This window comes from Chiloscyllium plagiosum, chromosome 14, assembly GCF_004010195.1.
Source record: "Chiloscyllium plagiosum isolate BGI_BamShark_2017 chromosome 14, ASM401019v2, whole genome shotgun sequence".
In the NCBI taxonomy this organism is placed as follows: Eukaryota; Metazoa; Chordata; class Chondrichthyes; order Orectolobiformes; family Hemiscylliidae; genus Chiloscyllium; species Chiloscyllium plagiosum.
The window spans coordinates 27,740,482-27,757,406 of NC_057723.1; the positions used below are offsets into that span (position 1 = coordinate 27,740,482).

The following is a 16,925-nucleotide window of genomic DNA, read 5'->3' on the forward strand; positions in this document are numbered from 1 at the left end:
AGTAAACCCTCCCAAAGAGCATTAGCCAATGATCGCCCCAGGATATTGGTACCCCTCTGGTTCAGGTGTCGACCATCCCGTTTGTAGAGGTTCCACCTGCCCAGAATGCACCCCAATTATCCAGGTATCTGAAACCCTCCTTCCTGGACCATCCCTTTAGCCATGTATTCAACTCCTCTCTCTCCCTATTCCTCGCTTTGCTAGCATGTTGCATGGGTAACAAACAAGAGATAAAACTCTGTGTGGTCTAGCTCTAAGCTTCCATCCTACCTCACTGAATTTCTGGCTTAAATCCCCATCCCTCTTCCTACCCATCTCATTGGTGCCTATGTGGACCATGACTTGGGGCTGCTCCCTGTCCCTCTCAAGGATCCTGAAAACACAATCAGAGACATCACAAACCCTGGCGCCTGGGAGGTAACACACCAATCATGAGTCTCTCTTGTTCCCACAGAACCTCCAAGTGGTCCGTCTAACTATGGAATCCCGAAAGACTAATGCTCTTCTCCTCTCCCCCTTCCCTTCTGAGCAACAGAGACAGATTCTGTGCCAGAGACCTGTGCCCCATTGCTTACTCCTGGTAAGTCCCCAACCCCCCAACAGTATCAGAAATGATATACTTGTTGTTGAGGGGAATGGCCACAGGGGATCCCTGCACTGCCTGCTGGTTCCCATTCTGTCCCCAGACGGTAAACCATCTGCCTTTTTCTTGTACCTGAGGTGTGATTATCTCCCTGTAACTCCTCTGAATAACCCCTCCACCTCCCAAATGATCCAAACTTCATCCAGGTCCGGCTTCAGTTCCTTAACGCGGTTTTTCGAGGACCTGGAGTTGGGTACACTTCCTGCAGACGAAGTCAGCAGGGACACTAATGGTGACCCTTACCTCCCACATTCTACAGGAGGAACAATCAACTGCCCTAACCTCCATCCCCACTATTCTAAATTGCCAACAGACTATTGAAAAAAAAACTAGTTTCCATACCAATCTGGCACACAGAACTCTTTTTTTTGGTTTGAAGAGGAGGATGAGTAGGAGACACTACCTGAGGAGGACACCAGGTTTCATTGTGGTTCTCTGGCTGTGATTAGATAGATAATAATGGAACTTGCTAGTGCATTGGGGGAGATGATATAGGGTGGATGGTGGAACAGGATGGTGGGATCAACTGTATTAAAGGCAGCAGAAAGGTCACAGCTATATTGCATGTCATTTCTGACATTGTTAAGAGCTCTGTTAACAGAGTGAGAGGGATGGAATTGGATTGAAGGGAAAGATTAACACAAATTTGAGAGAGACAATGTGTTTAAAGACTTTGGAGACGAAATGGAAAGATGTTAAGTGTTGGTTGTTTGAGAAGAAAGTTGGTATGAAGACCGGGACAGTAACTGAGAACAGAGGATTGTTTAAAGAAAAGATAGCTAATATCAGATCCAGGAAGCAATGCTGGTTGATCTATTGTAGTGGGTATTGTGTCAATCCCACAGAATGGGTTTTCATGCATAAGAGGAATGTAGACAGAGCATGGGAGAATAATGAGAGAAATGCTGGAATGGTGCTCTTAGGGAACATTTTGTCTGAAGACCTAGAAGTTAGGAAGTGACACAGACAGCTAACTGGATGATTCCAATCTCAGCAACAAAGTATTCTATGAGCCCCTTCCACTTGTAGAGGTGACTGGTGAGGGGACGGGAAGAGGGACTTTAAGAAGATGGCTAGCAGTAAGGAAGCTGGGGGTTACCTTTGCAATGCAGGATGAACTTTTTTTTAGCAGATGCAATCAGGATCTAAAAGCACTTAATGTGGCCCAGTCAGATCTGGATTAACCAATTGACTTCTTCTTTGTTCAAGTCTCTATCACTTGTATTCAAGCGAGTAAAGATGAGAGTTGTACAAGGGAAATGAACAGGACAAAATTTTGTAACCTGCTCCTTGCCATTAAAGATATATCCACGATTAACATCTCACATTTTCAGCTCAGAGTTCTGCCCATTGACACTTCAGATTTAAAAAAAAACTAATTTAACATATTTTGGAATTGTTATGTGACTTTTAAAAAATATTTCACCTGAACCATTCTCAACCCTCCATCCCCAGCTTTCCTCCTTTGTTCAAATAAAAGCAAACTACTGCGGATGCTGGAATCTGAAACCAAAAGAGAAAATGCTGGAAAATCTCAGCAGGTCTGGCAACATCTGTAAGGAGAGAAAAAAGCTGACATTTCGAGTCTAACTGACCCTGTGTCTCTGTGGGTTTCTTCCAGGTGCTCCGGTTTCCTCCCACAGTCCAAAGATATGTAGCTTGGGTGAATTGGTCATACTAAATTGTCCATAGTGTTCAGAGACGTGTAGGTTAGCTGAGTGAAGAATCTGTCTCCATGTCAATTAAAGAAGTTCTTCTAGGAAACTCCTAATAAATGGCTGTTTCCCCCTGTGCTGAGTTCAGGACGCAGAATCAGTACCAATGTCTGATCCTAATTCCATTGGGATTTTCCAGCCCTTTATCTGTCATTCCCAAAATTCAGGTCCTGCTTGGAGAAAATATATGATGATATAAGATGGGATGGTGGCTCAGTGGTTAGCACTGCTGTCTCACAGTGCCAGGGACCTGTATTTGATTCCACTCTTGAGTGACTGTGAGGAGTTTGCCCGTTCTCCACATATCTGTGTCGGCTTCTTCACACATTCCAAAGAAGTGCAGGTTAGGTGGATTGGCCATAGCATCCAGGGATGTGTAGGTTAGGTGGATGAACCATGGATATGCAGAGTTACATGGAGGGGATGGCTCTGGGTGGAATGCTCTTAGAGGGTTGGTGTGCACTCAATGGGCTGAGTGACTGCTTCCACATCTGGGGATTCTATGATTTTTACCTCAGTGATAGTGTCATCCAGGATCGAGGTATCAGGTTGCTCACACCAAATTGCATTGTTCACTGTTTGCATGTGGACACATTTGTACAACAAAGGGTTAGGGATAAATACTAGAGGTGAGATTCAAGACCAATTCCATTTTCAATTATATCACCATCTTCCAATGTTATACTAGTTTTGACTCAAATTTCTTACACCACGACTATACCATCCTATGCTGCTCAGCAACAGAACTGACAGATTTACCAATAAACAGATTGACCTGCATGCCCTTCACATTGACTTCACCATCGGTTACTTGAGAAAATTCAACAAAAATAGCATCCTCTAATGTTGGTATAAAGAAGTATTCAGAGTAGACTAATGAGGTGCAGTGTTTGATTTGTATGTAGGTCAAGTAAACAGCCAGGTTTTCCACTCATGATAAACACATCAGCTAAGACTGCTTGTTTGTTCCCTAGCTGTGAATAGAAAGTTTACTGTGCAGTGGAAGAAGTGTTTTGCATCAAATGGAAGTAATAGGAACAACATATGATGGCGTTCACTTGAACTTCAGAATCAGCAAGAATAAAATGGTGATTAGCTTCAACATTAACACTCTGTGGACATCCAGAATTAATGATAAGTTGATTGATAACCTTAAAAGTACATTATTATGTGACTACAGTTTATTAAATCACTTCTCTGCTGCTTTGATAACGTAAATAAAATATGCATCATCTCTATATAAGATTCTGTTTGAATACAATAATCAGCTGTAAGTTATTCTGCATGGAATGATTATGTTTCTGTGGATACGTGGCTTTAACAACAAATTGTTTTTGCTGAGAGCTAAGGAGAGCAATAGGGGAAGAGACATAATTTCCCATAATTAGGGATGATACTTGGATTGTGCACGCAACAGGAATCCCATTCATGCAACTGGATGGAGTCCTAAACTTGTCAGAAGCATTGAGTAGATCCAGCGAGAGGACACTTATTTAATACTAATCACTGATGAACTAGTCTTGCATTATCAATTGCAAACATGTTTTCTTTTAATGATTGCTGATATACAGATTTACCACTAGAGTTTGTAGGTATTTCATATAAGTAACTCAAAAAATAAAGAAATCATAGAGATGTAGAGCACAGAAATAGACCCTTCAGTCCAGCTTGTCCATGCCGACCAGATATCCTAAATTAATCTAGTCCCATTTGCCAGTGTTCAGCTCTCATCATTCTGAACCCTTCCTAAATGCCTTTCAAATGCCATTATTGTGCCTGTCTCCACCACTTCCTCTGGCAGCTTATTTCATACCCGCACCACCCTCTGTGTGAAAACGTTGCCCCTTAGATCCCTTTTAAATCTTTCCCCTCTCACCTTAAACCTGTGCCCCCTATTTTTGGACTCCCCTACCCTGGGAAAAAGGCCTTGGCTATTCACCTCATCCATGCCCCTCATGATTTTATCAACCTCTACAAGGTCACCCTCAGCCTCCGATGTTGCAGAGAAATAGCCCTAGCCTATTCAGCCCTCCCTATAACTCTGAGTCCACAAACCAAACTGCACAAAGATCGTGTCATTGTGCAGGACGGACTTTGGTTTTTGCTAGGTAATAACCAGTGTATAGATAGTTTCAATCCTAGTAATAACAAACAATTGGAGTATGCCAGAGTAATGTTGCACCTTAGTCTGATCTAGTTTGAATTGATGTTAATCTGAAATTGTTGCTTGGTTTCTACATCTGTTCTTTGGCATTTGCTTTGATCAATTGTTCTCACTAACTCTAAAAACTAACGTAATATTCACTCTTTATTTGGGACCTATAAATGACTAAAGTTAAACAAAATACCTTCCATAAACTAATTTTGAATTTTACTAGTTGCATTCATATCATAACATTTTGCTTGTTGTCAATGTGTGTGTACACAACATGAATCTACAGTTGATTTCTTCTGTTGTTCACCCCAATCAAATATGATGGCTTCTGGCATTTGCTTGGGAGTGAAATTAATAATTAAGTTAACTTTATTTTAGCCTGCATTACATGTTACACACTGTCAAGTATACCTTCTGATTGCTCTCTTCAGTTTGGGAAACCATCAGTGTCTTTTATGTAATATCGGTGATATCAAAACCTGTAATAGTATGCTGAAATGATTTTGCCCATTTCTTGCTCCAAACGCTTTTGTGCAATCATTTTTACATGTTAAGTGCAAGTATGTGAGTTAACCACAAGACCTTAGTAGAACTGTCAAAAATGGACACCGATGTAAAAGAAAGATGACACTGGATCTATCACTGATTGGGACTTACAGTGGAGTGAAACCTATATATTGTACAGGTGTTAATGAATAATTGTACACGTCTTGGAGTAATTTTTCATGCCTCAAATACTATGCATAAATTTTTCATTAATATTTTGAATTAGTGTTATGTCTAAAGTGTTCTGCTTGTTTAAACTACTACAAATGATGTTTAGTTTGACAGAAAATTCCCCATTCTCTTCTAAGTACTTGGATGAAACTACGCTATAGTATGGTCTAAAAGCAGATTTTGTTGCTCATACAACTCACTCTATATGAGAAATATACAATGCTGTTGCAATGACATATACATCGCTCTGTAAAACAAATCTGTAGAAGTCTACCTGATGTGATTGATGATGAGGTTAGTTGGAGGAATGAAAAAATCATCCACCCGATCAAACTGTTTGCCAACTGGTTGTGTATGGATTGTGTGATGGTCTCCAGTTCCACTTGCCTGAGTGATGACCTGCAAAAATAAGAGGCAGAATAATCAGTAGATCCACATAGCTATATTTCTGCAAGCTAATGCTTGGATTTTCAATGTTCTTATCTCTAAACTCTAGCTTGTGACTTTAGTTTCTTCAGGCTGTTTTTTTTCTTGACATAATTGTTTTCAAATATGTTTCCACATGTTTAAGTTATCTGTTGCAGTAAGTAGCACCCCTGCCTCTGAGTGAAAATCTCTAGTTTCATGACCTACTTCTGGACTTGATGGTTAAGGCATAATGTGGCCAAATAGATTATGTATCCATCTGTAATTCCTTCCAAAAGAGAACAGTGACAGAGAGTAAGGGTGGGACGGATTTCTAGTCAGTCAAGATTACTTTTCATGTGCCTCAACCTCTCTCAGAGAAAACCATTCCAACTTCTATTTAGATTGTTGGTTTCTTTGTGGGGCATCACAAGTGAATCCCCTTGTCCCAAGCCAAGTTCACCTCCACATTCAAGAACATGTCCTCAAACTTGGTATCCGACAGGCAACATAACCCTCGGTAATCCTGATCATGATTTAGACAACATTATCTATCCCACTAACTGTACCTTCTTAATCATTACTACATTGCTTGTTATTGCAAAATTATTCCTTTTTAGTATTGCCACTTGAATGGCATCCTGCAGCATGTTGCCATGGTCAGATTGTCTATTCAGCCTGTGCCATGCCTTCTCCTCATACACACTGGTCGCAAAGATCTCATACCTGTTTGTCAAAGTCAATGATTGAGGTTCCTCCATCATGACTTGCCTGACGGAAAGTCAGAAACTTCTGCCCCTGAAGTTCTACCAGGTTTAAGGGATGTGACTGCTTCTAAGAAAAAGTAAATGTGTAATTCTACTCCTCCCTATTATTCACAATGTCTGCAATTCAGACTCCAGTTCAGCAACTGTGAGGTGATATCACTCAAGCTGCAGAAATTTACCTCAGATATGGTTATCTGGGACTGTAAAGCATTCCACAGATTCCTACATGTTGCAGTCAGAGTACACTACCATCACTGTTATATTCTGTCTAATCTAATTTATTCAATTAATCAATTAATTATTAATTCACAACTAAAGTAACAGGTTGAAATAACTCCACAGAGGCCGGTATATTGTCACCTAGTCACCCTTTAGTGAGTCGTTGACACTGATCCATTTTCCTCAGAGCCAGCTCTGAGAGTGAACAGGATGTTTGACACTTTTTTTTCCCCCACACTACCGCCTAAGTGCGGTAATGCTTATTTTTTCCCCAGCACCCATGTCGTGTGTGTGCAGGTGTGAGACATAGTGAGAGACACAGTGAGAGACACAAGGTATATGAATCTTTATTCAATTTCGGAAGAAAGGAAAACACCTGAGTGGCCAGTGACAAGCAGTGCCCTTTGTTTGACACTTTTTTTTTCTTTTATTTATTTATTTATTTATTTTAATTTTTTTTTTCTTTAACCCCCCCACACTACCGCCTAACTGTGGTAGCGCTTATTTTTCCCCAGCACCCATGGTGTGTGTGTGTAGGTGTGAGACACAGTGAGAGACACAAGGTGTATGAATCTTTATTCAATTTCCACCACCAGGAAGAAAGGAAAACACCTGAGTGGCCAGTGACACTCTTTTTTTGGCAAGCACACCTTTTTTTTGCTTTTTTTTTCCTTCTTTTTTTTTTATTTTAACCCCCACACTACCACCTAAGTGCGGTAGTGCTTATTTTATCCCCAGAACCCATGGTGTGTGTGTGCAGGTGTGAGACACAGTGAAAGACAAAGTGCACGAATCTTTATTCAATTTCCACCACCAGGAAGATAGGAAAACACCCGGGTGGCCAGTGACAAGCAGTGCCCTTCACATCAAGGGACAGTGCTGTGTGATCAAAACAGTGAAGGGGAGGGTAGGGACTAAATCAAAATAGAATTGGAGGGACCAGTGACACTCTTATCTGTCAGCCAGGAGTGCATGATTGGATAAGATTAACAGCTCCAATCAGGGAATACATATTCTAGGAGGTCGAATCTTTATTCAATTTCCACCACCAGGAAGAAAGGAAAACACCTGAGTGGCCAGTGACACTCTTATCTGTGAGCCAGGAGTGCATGATTGGATAAGATTAACAGCTCCAATCAGGGAATACATATTCTAGGAGGTCCACCTGATTGACCTTGTCCAAGGTCCCTCGCCCACTGAGTTCGAGGGCATAGGCCAGTTCTTTTTGTCATATCTCCTCTTGGGGTGTTTCAGCACTGGGTCACGATCCTCTGGCTTTGCCACTGATATGGGTGGCGTGAAAAGCACAGTAGCTCGTCTCTTGTGTGTGGAGTGTCTCGGAAGAAATTCATTCTCTTCGTTAGGCACCTTCATTGAGGTGGTGATGTCTGCCGTTTTCATCTCAGTTTCCAAGGTATACTCAATGCTCAATGGAAAGAGAGAACCCATGTATTCCAGAACAGTTGGAAAGGCTTTTGAGGAGCTGGGCACATTTTGCTCCTGCACTGTTAGCAAGTTTGCAGTTTTCATTTAGTCCACATGCTTATTCAGGTCCATTGCACCTACCTGAACATTATACCTCACCCTGGACCTGACCTTGCCTCTTACGCATGCAAGGCCATCCCTTTGATTCCTGCATCAAACTTCATCTTCTGAAATAAACTGTCTCTCTCGCTTAACAGAGTCTTGTGTCCATCAATAGCATTCCTGATGCCATTTCACCCACTTAATCAGGTCTGGGAAGATCGGATTTAACCTGATACAGTACCTTCTCCCCACTACCAACTCTGCTGGAGCTACCCTGTAGTTGCATGAGGGATGGTCCTATAATCAGACAGGAACTAAGAAAGTTTGGTATCTAGTGAAGTTGTATGCTGTTTCTCTAAGTCCACCTTCAAAGTCTGGACAGCTTTTTCTTCCAGAGCATTGGATGATGGATGGTATGGAGCTATCTCTCCACGTTTCAGGCTTACTGCCTTTATTTCTGATGAAGGGCTTTTGCCCGAAACGTCGATTTCGCTGCTCCTTCCGTGCAGTTATTTCAGCTGTCTGCAGTATTGGTTTCCTTATTTGGAAAAAAGATACCATTTCATTCAGAACAGTTCATTGAGGATGAGGGAGTTATTGAATGGGGAAAGGTTGCAGAGGTTAGACCTGCACCAGTGGAGTTTAGAAAAATGAGAGCTCATGCTATTGAAACACATGAGATCCAGAGAGGGCTCGAGAGGGCGGGCACTGGGAAGATATACCTTTTGTAAAGCTCAGGGACACTCTTTAAGAATATGAATACCCTTTATTAATCAATGGAATTCTCTTCACCAAAAAGCCGCGGGGGTGTGTCATTGAATTTGTTCAAGGCTGAGCTCGCGACAATTGGGTGTTAGGAGGGAGCCAGACAGGAAAGTGAAGTTGAGCCGACACCCTGATTATCCTTGATCTTAAAGAACAGCTTAGCAGTCTCAGAGGGCCGAATGGTCTCATTCTGTTCTTAATCCTTTGCCCTTGGATATTGTGCTATTTCACTAACAGGTCAACAAAAGCACGCTTCCCAGAATGGAATTGGGTCCATGTTGTAATAATATGTTCAATTAGTGCTTTTAGTTCATATGTTCAGCTTTGACTGCACCGTTGAAATGACCATGGAAGTACAATGTGGCATCAGTGTCAATCAAGAGTACTTTCCTCTCCCCCCTGGCTTGGTAGGGAGCCAAAGTCAAAAGGACCAACGTTACAACATTCAAGCTTTTTTCGCAAATGGCTTAAATTAATAAGTGACTTTTTCTTATGCTGCCAAATTTGAAATCATTGAAATATCTCATTCTTTGGGAGAACTCACTGTGCCTGTTTTGCGAGTGTTAAACATGTAGCAATCTCTGCCCACAAGTTCCTATACCAGATGTATACTCCTGGCATGGAAGTCGCTATATTATGCTCCCACTGTTTGTAAGAATAAAAACATACGAAACAGGAGCTGGAGAACATAGGAACGTAAAAGCTCGGAGCAGATGTAAGCCATTCAGCCCCTTGAGCCTGCTGTGACATTTAATATGATCAGGGTTGATCTCATCTCGGTCTCAACTCCACTTTCCTGCCCACTCTCTATAACCCTTTAACCTACTGCGAATCCTCTTGCAACGATGCCTTCCTTGAAGAATTTCACCAAGTCCCTCCTCCCTACCTTTTATCTTAGCCTGCTGGACACACTTTCCTCATTCCTGAAGAAGGGCTCATGCCCGAAACGTCGATTCTCCTGCTCCTTGGATGCTGCCTGACCTGCTGCGCTTTTCCAGCAACACATTTTCAGCTCTGATCTCCAGCATCTGCAGTCCCCACTTTCTCCTCCAAGTATGACTGCCAAACCCTCCTTCTCTATCTAGGCATATTTGTGCTTTGCATTAGTCAAAGTTCTGGATACATACACTACTAGGCATTCCCCTCCATTGAGCCACCTATGAGCTAATACTACCCTGCCTGCACCACCCTTACAGACAGCGAGTTACAGATTCCCACCACCTTCTGGGTGAAAGTCTCAAAACCAAACACTTTTACCACTGAGAAGAACAAGGTTAGCAGGTAATGGAATCATCACCATCTGCAAGTTCCTCACCTCATCTCTCACACCATCCTGATTTGGAAATATATTGCTGTTCTTCTTTGTCACTGGATAAGTATCTTGGAAATTCCATCCATAAGAGCACTATTAGTGTTTCTACATTACATGGACAGCAGCAATCAAGAAGCTGGCTCACCATTACCTTTCTAAGGGATGGACAATAAGTGCCAGCCTTATGACAGCCACCGATTTCATGAATGAATGAAAGAAAGAGTCTTGAATAACTTTGTCCAAATTAATTAGGAACAATATGAATTCATAAGTAGGAGTCTGAGTAGGTCATTTGACTTCTCAACCTGCTCTGCCATTTTGATAGGACCATGGTTGATCTGATTGTGGCCTCAACTCCATTTCCCTGTCTGCTCCCTATATCCTTCAGCTGCCTTGTCAATCAGCAATCCATCTGACTCTGCCTTAACCACATTCAATGAACCTACCAGCATTGCTTTCTGAGTAAGGGAATGCCATAGATTCATGATCCCCAAAGAGAGAAAAAAAATCCTCATCTCCATCTTAATTTGAAGATGCCTAATTTGAAACTGTGTCCTGTAGTTCTAGTGTCTACAAAAAGGACAAACATCCTTCCAGCATCCACCCTTGTCACGTCTGTTGAAAACCTTATGCTTTTCAATATTATCATATCATGCTGCTAAACTCCAATACATAAAGACCGAAGTGCCCAGCTGTTGCTCATAACACAATTACTTTACCTCAGGTATCAATCATGTGAACCTGTTCTGCACTTCTTACAATGAAATTGTATCCCTACTTAAATAAGGCAATCGAATATTCAAACAAAAGCAAAATATTGTGGATGTTGGAAAACTGAAACAAACACAGAGAATTTGATAAAGATAGCGAAGTAGTAATCAGGAAAGGACACAGTGTATAAACTTGTGTCAGTCTATAAGACAAAGGTTGTAATCAGAATACAATGATGGAACTAAAGGCTTTGTATATGTATGTGCTCAGCATTCAAAACAAAATGGAAGAACAGCAGTACAGGAGAAGAGTAGGTTGGACAGGAGCAAGTGTACAGGAGGTAAGTGTGATGTATCATTATCCTAACTGCTTCTTTGCTTTGTCGTTTCTGTTTAATTTATCCTAACTTTGCTCATATGATCCCTTACTTCCATTATTCAGTTTAATACCTCTGTATTGCCCTAGTTAAATAATTCTCCAGAACACTTTATCAGCGTGATTCCAGTGAAACTTACTCCAATGGTACAGCTCACATATTTCAAAATATTAATGGCAGTGCTTCTGAATAGAAATCTATTCTTCCACACCAGTCTTTGAGTGCTGCATTTCATCTTCTGATCTTATTTTTCCTATACCAATTTGCTCATGGTTCTGTTATAATCCAGAGATTATGTAATTTGGGTTCTGCTCTCTTCCTGTCAACCCATTATGATCCTGTATACCACATTCTCCTCCTATATACACCCTTCTCCATACATGCATTCTCTCCTGTCCATCCTGTTCTCCTATATAACCTACTTCCCACACCCCCCCGTACACTGCACTGTTACTGTACTCCTCTCTTCCTGTATATCCCACTCTCCTATACATCCTATTCTCCTCTTGAACACCACACTCTCCTCCTGTACACCCCATTCTCCTGTAAACGCCTGTCTTCTCTACTACACCCTCCTCTTTTGTGCATCCATTCCTCTTGTACACCCTATTGTACTCCTGTGTACCCTTGTACACCTCTCTTTTTTCCCCCACTCTCCTAGATACCCTGTTCTGTATGCCCCCATTGCTCCTTGTTGAGATGTCTTGCTCGTCATATTCACTCTTCTCCCTAAAGTTTCACTTTTCACAGCTTCCCTCTCCTTGCTGATGTCTCATTCTTTAGGCCACACTCTCCCTTCTGAAAGACCATTCTTTACAGTCTTGCTGTCCTCAATGAATGAATGTCTTTTGATATCCTACTTTCCATGCCACCTGCTCCTCCACTTAGTAAGTTCATAACTTGTCTGAATGTGATCTTTACTCTACTTTCCAGGCTGTCCCACATGCACCCATGTCTCCCTGAGCAATAAAAATCTGTACAGGAATATTATTTGCAAAGTTTGATCATCATTCAAGTCAGTGATCTTACCTTTTTCTACTCTAGTAAAGGAGGACATACTAACTCTCCCATACCTGCAAAGTAGGATTCCTTTTCCTTACATCTCCCCAGCTAAGGACCCAAACTTGGTCATGTGACTTGTCATATTGCAGTTTCACTGGGACAGGGTCAGTTGATACAGCCTAAAAAAGAATAAATGACAAGCAGTTACATTTGGCATGAAATTTTTCTTAAGTAAATATTTGGAGAGACTGACATCCATTTTGAGGTGGTGAGCAACTGCATTTCAGTTATGTAGTTTTTTTTAGTCAACATATTCAGAAATGTCAATATGCACCTCAGGAGCAAGTGGGATTTGAATCCAGCTTTCTGGCTCAGAGGTAGGGAATACTACCACTGCACCACGAGAGCTCTTACACCACAACCTAACAGCTAAAACAAAGGCAAGCAAAGTTTTACATGAGATCATGGTTTATACCAAACTCTCTCTTCATGAAGTAATTTTTTTTAAGTTTAAGTGATATTTTGTTATTGTTCAAATTTGATGAAGGAATGTAATAGTTTACAAAATCAAATTGTCCTAACTTCATGCCACAAGGTGGAGAACAAATGAAATCCTTTGTTCCAACATGGCATTCTGTACAACTTCCAATATTTAGGGTATTGTTTGTATATGATGCTTCACCCAATGAGTTTGGGGTTGTATTCAATCCCAATGGAGGTGGGGTGCTAATAAACTTGAAACTATAATTTAAAAAGAACAGGTTTACTACCAAACACTTCCCTACAGTATTACACAAAGATTACACAATCCCTCTATTCAGTTGCCACCTCAAAAGAGTATCTTTCCTCCCACACTGATACGGCACTTTCACTTCGTAGGACAGCTTTGCTTCTGCTCACTTTGAGTCCGACTGCCAGTTAAAGAGAAATGATATGGTGTGCATCAACTTCGATAAACAGGGGAAATACTACCTAAATCAATTTGGTACTGGATTAATACAACTATCAGAGACTAGATTTTCATGCTGACAAACAAAATTAAAGACAAATTCATTCTGCTGAGATCGAAGGCATATTTAACCTTATAACCGTTCAAACATTGCCGATTCATCAGTTCAAATTACCTGTAACACTTTCTGGGATGGAATATCAATGATAAGAAGCCGACTCTGTGTGGGTTGGGAGACATAGATGTACTTATCTCTTATGTTGACAGCAGAGGCCCAGACACATTGTTGAGTGGCTTCCTGTTCATTGCTTGGACAAATCTCTTCCTGTGAAAAATTAAAAAGTTTTGAACTTGGTGTTTGCATTATCACTTGAACAAAATAAATCTTCTGGTTATTTACTTAACCTCAATTTTGGAATTTTTCTTTCATTAGAGGAAGGGAAGAAAAAATGTTACAATCAAGTTTAATTTGTTGCAATACAAGAAATTATATGGCTTCTATATTAAGCATCCTATATGAAAAAGTAAGAATCTTTGGACAGCATGAGTAGATTAATATTAAACAATATGTATAACTGATACTGTATCTTTATTAATTAAAATATTCAGTTATATGCAATAAGTACATAAGTAGAACCCAAAGGGTTTTTACAAATACATTAAGGACAAAGGCTAACGAGGGAGAGAATAGGACCCCTCAAAGATCAGCAAGGCAGCCTTTGTGTGGAGCCGCAGGAGATGGGGGAGATACTAAACATGTATTTTGCATCAGTGTTTATTGCGGAAAAGGACTTGGAAGATATAGAATTTAGGGAAACATGTTGACATCTTGAGAAATGTCTGTATCACAGACGAGGAATTGCTGGATGTCTTGAAACGCATAAAGGTGGATAAATCCCCAGGACCTGATCAGGTGCACCCTAAAGCTCTGTGGGAAGCTGGGATGTGATTGCTGGGCTGCTTGCTGAGATACTTGTATCATTTATAGTCACAGGTGAGGTGCCAGAATACTGGAGGTTGGCAAAAGTGGTGCCACTATTTAAGAAAGGGGGTAAGGAAAAACCAGGGAACTATAGACCAGTGAGTCTGATATCGGTGGTGGGCAAGTTGTTAGAGGGAATCCTAAGGGACAGGATTTACACACATTTGGAAAGGCAAGGGCTATTTAGGGATAGTCAACATGGCTTTGTGCGTGGGAAATCATGTCTCACAAACTTGATTGAGTTTTTTTGAAGAAGGAACAAAGAAAATTGATGAGTGCAGAGCAGTGGATGTGATCTATATAGACTTCAGTAAGGCGTTCGACAAGGTTCCCCATGGGAGACTGATTAGCAAGGTTAGATCACATGGAATAGAGAGAGCACCAGCCATTTGGATATAGAACTGGCTCGAAGGTAGAAGACAGACGGTGGTGATGGAGGGTTGCTTTTCAGACTGGAGGCCTGTGACCAGTGGAGTACCACAAGAATCGGTGCTAGGTCCATTACTTTTCATTCATTTATATAAATGATTTGGATGTGACCATAAGAGGTTTAATTAGTAGCTTTGCAGATGACGCCAAAATTAGAGGTGTAGTGGACAGCGAAGAAGGTTATCTCAGGTTACAATGGAATCTTGATCAGATGGGTCAATGGGCTGAAGAGTGGCAGATGGAGTTTAATTTAGATAAATGTGAGGTATTGCATTTTGGGAAAGCAAATCTTAGCAGGACTTATACACTTAATGGTAAGTTCCTAGGGAGTGTTGCTGAACAAAGACACCTTGGAGTGCAGGTTCACACTCCTTGAAAGTAGAGTCACAGGTAGATAGGATAGCAAAGAAGGTGTTTGCTATGCTTTCCTTTATTGGTCAGAGTATTGAGTACAAGAGTTGGGAGGTCATGTTGTGGCTATACAGGACATTGGTTAGGCCACTGTTGGAATATTGCATACAATTCTGGTGTCCTTCCTATGGGAAGGATTTTGTGAAACTTGAAAGGGTTCAGACAAGATTTACAAGGGTGTTGCCAGGGTTGGAGGATTTTAGCTCTAGGGAGAGGTTGAATAGGCCGGGGCTGTTTTCCCTGGAGCCTCGAAGGCAGAGGGGTGACCTCATCGAGGTTGATAAAAGCATGAAGGGCATGTATAGGATAAATAGACAACGTCTTTTCCCTGGTGTGGGGGAGTCCAGAACTAGAGAGCATAGGTTTAGGATGAGAGGGCAAGATATAAAAGAGACCTAAGGGGCAACCTTTTCACACAGAGTGTGGTGTGTGTATGGAATGAGCTGCCAGAGGAAGAGGTGGAGGCTGGAATAATTGCAACATTTAAAAGGTATCTGGATGGGTATATGAATAGGAAGGGTTTGGAGTGATGTGAGCCTGGTGCTGGCAACTGAAACTAGATTGGGGTGGGATCTCTGATCGGCATGGATGAGTTCGAGCGAAGGATATGTTTCTGTGCTATACATTTCTGTGTCTCTAAGTATATGGACTAGATGTTAGAAGTTAGAACACTAATTTATCAATTTATATATATGTTTTGAATTATTCCTATTAATATAACCTAATAAGTAGATTGTGTACCATATATTACTGTTACACAATATAATCAAACTGTAATATTGCATAACATAGTGTGATAATTATTGATGCATATATGCATATATTAACTGCATTTTTTTCTGCTGCTTATTGATAATTGTAAAAATCCTTGTAACTCTTTTCATTATAAAAAGTTTAATCAATATTTCCTTAAAAATAAGTCTTGCACTCCCAATAATCATGTAAATTTACAATATCTTTAATGTCTATCCAGCAAATTAACATTTTCTGTGAAGTAATTTATTTTGGAGACTTGTTTTTCTACAATAAGTTATTAAGATGTGTGGGTCAGGTGTGTATTTTCAAGTCAATAGATTAATCTAGAATTGATTGTCAATTTCCTGATTTTGGCAAATAAACCATCAGCCAATTGCTACTGCACTTTAACATTAAAACAAAATAATTAATTGGTTTTCACAGTGAGCAGGAAATTTGGAATTAAATGAAACTCCTTGAAGAGTTTAAGATGCAACAGGAAACAAATGATTAAGTGCAAAATATTTATGAGTACGACTATTCCCTGATTTAGGAGGCTGATAGTTAACTGATCTCATCGATGACAACAGTCGGAATCTCACAAGTGGAAATTTTGTATTCGAGGGTCTGATGAGAAACAAAAATCCAGTGTTATTAATCCTGCTGGAAATTGGTGAGTGTGGATGTCATCTGAGGGAATATTAACATCTTGCTGTAAAACTTGCCATGGTAACATATTTTACTGTGACTATGCAGGTTCACACATGTAGAATGACCATTTGACCAAGATGTGGTCTGCTTCCTATCGGAAAGATGTTGTGAAACTTGCAAAGGTTCAGAAAAGATTTACAAGGATGTTGCCAGGGTTGGAGAATCTGAGCTGCAGGGAGAGGCTGAACAGGCTGGGGCTGTTTTCCCTGGAGCGTTGGAGGCTGAGGGGTGACCTTATAGAGGTTTACAAAATTATGAGGGGCATGGATAGGATAAATAGACAAAGTCTTTTCCCTGGGGTCGGGGAGTCCAGAACTAGAGGGCATAGGCTTAAGGTGAGAGGGGAAAGATATAAAAGAGATCTAAGGGGCAATTTTTTCACTCAGAGAGTGGT

The 16,925-nt window shown here is 40.8% G+C and overlaps 1 protein-coding gene across 2 annotated transcripts in view; it reads right to left on the minus strand.

Annotated features, from left to right (window-relative positions):
- The window catches only part of LOC122556579 (follistatin-related protein 5-like), a 563,792-nt gene that overhangs the window by 6,892 nt on the left and 539,975 nt on the right, over window positions 1–16,925 (minus strand). For both annotated transcript variants that reach the window (XM_043703426.1, XM_043703425.1), the window contains 3 exons: window positions 13,439–13,588; window positions 12,386–12,493; window positions 5,505–5,629 (listed from right to left, as the gene is read on the minus strand). In XM_043703426.1, the coding sequence (XP_043559361.1) occupies window positions 5,505–5,629; window positions 12,386–12,493; window positions 13,439–13,588 (383 nt within the window). The remainder of the gene's footprint in view (window positions 1–5,504; window positions 5,630–12,385; window positions 12,494–13,438; window positions 13,589–16,925) is intronic.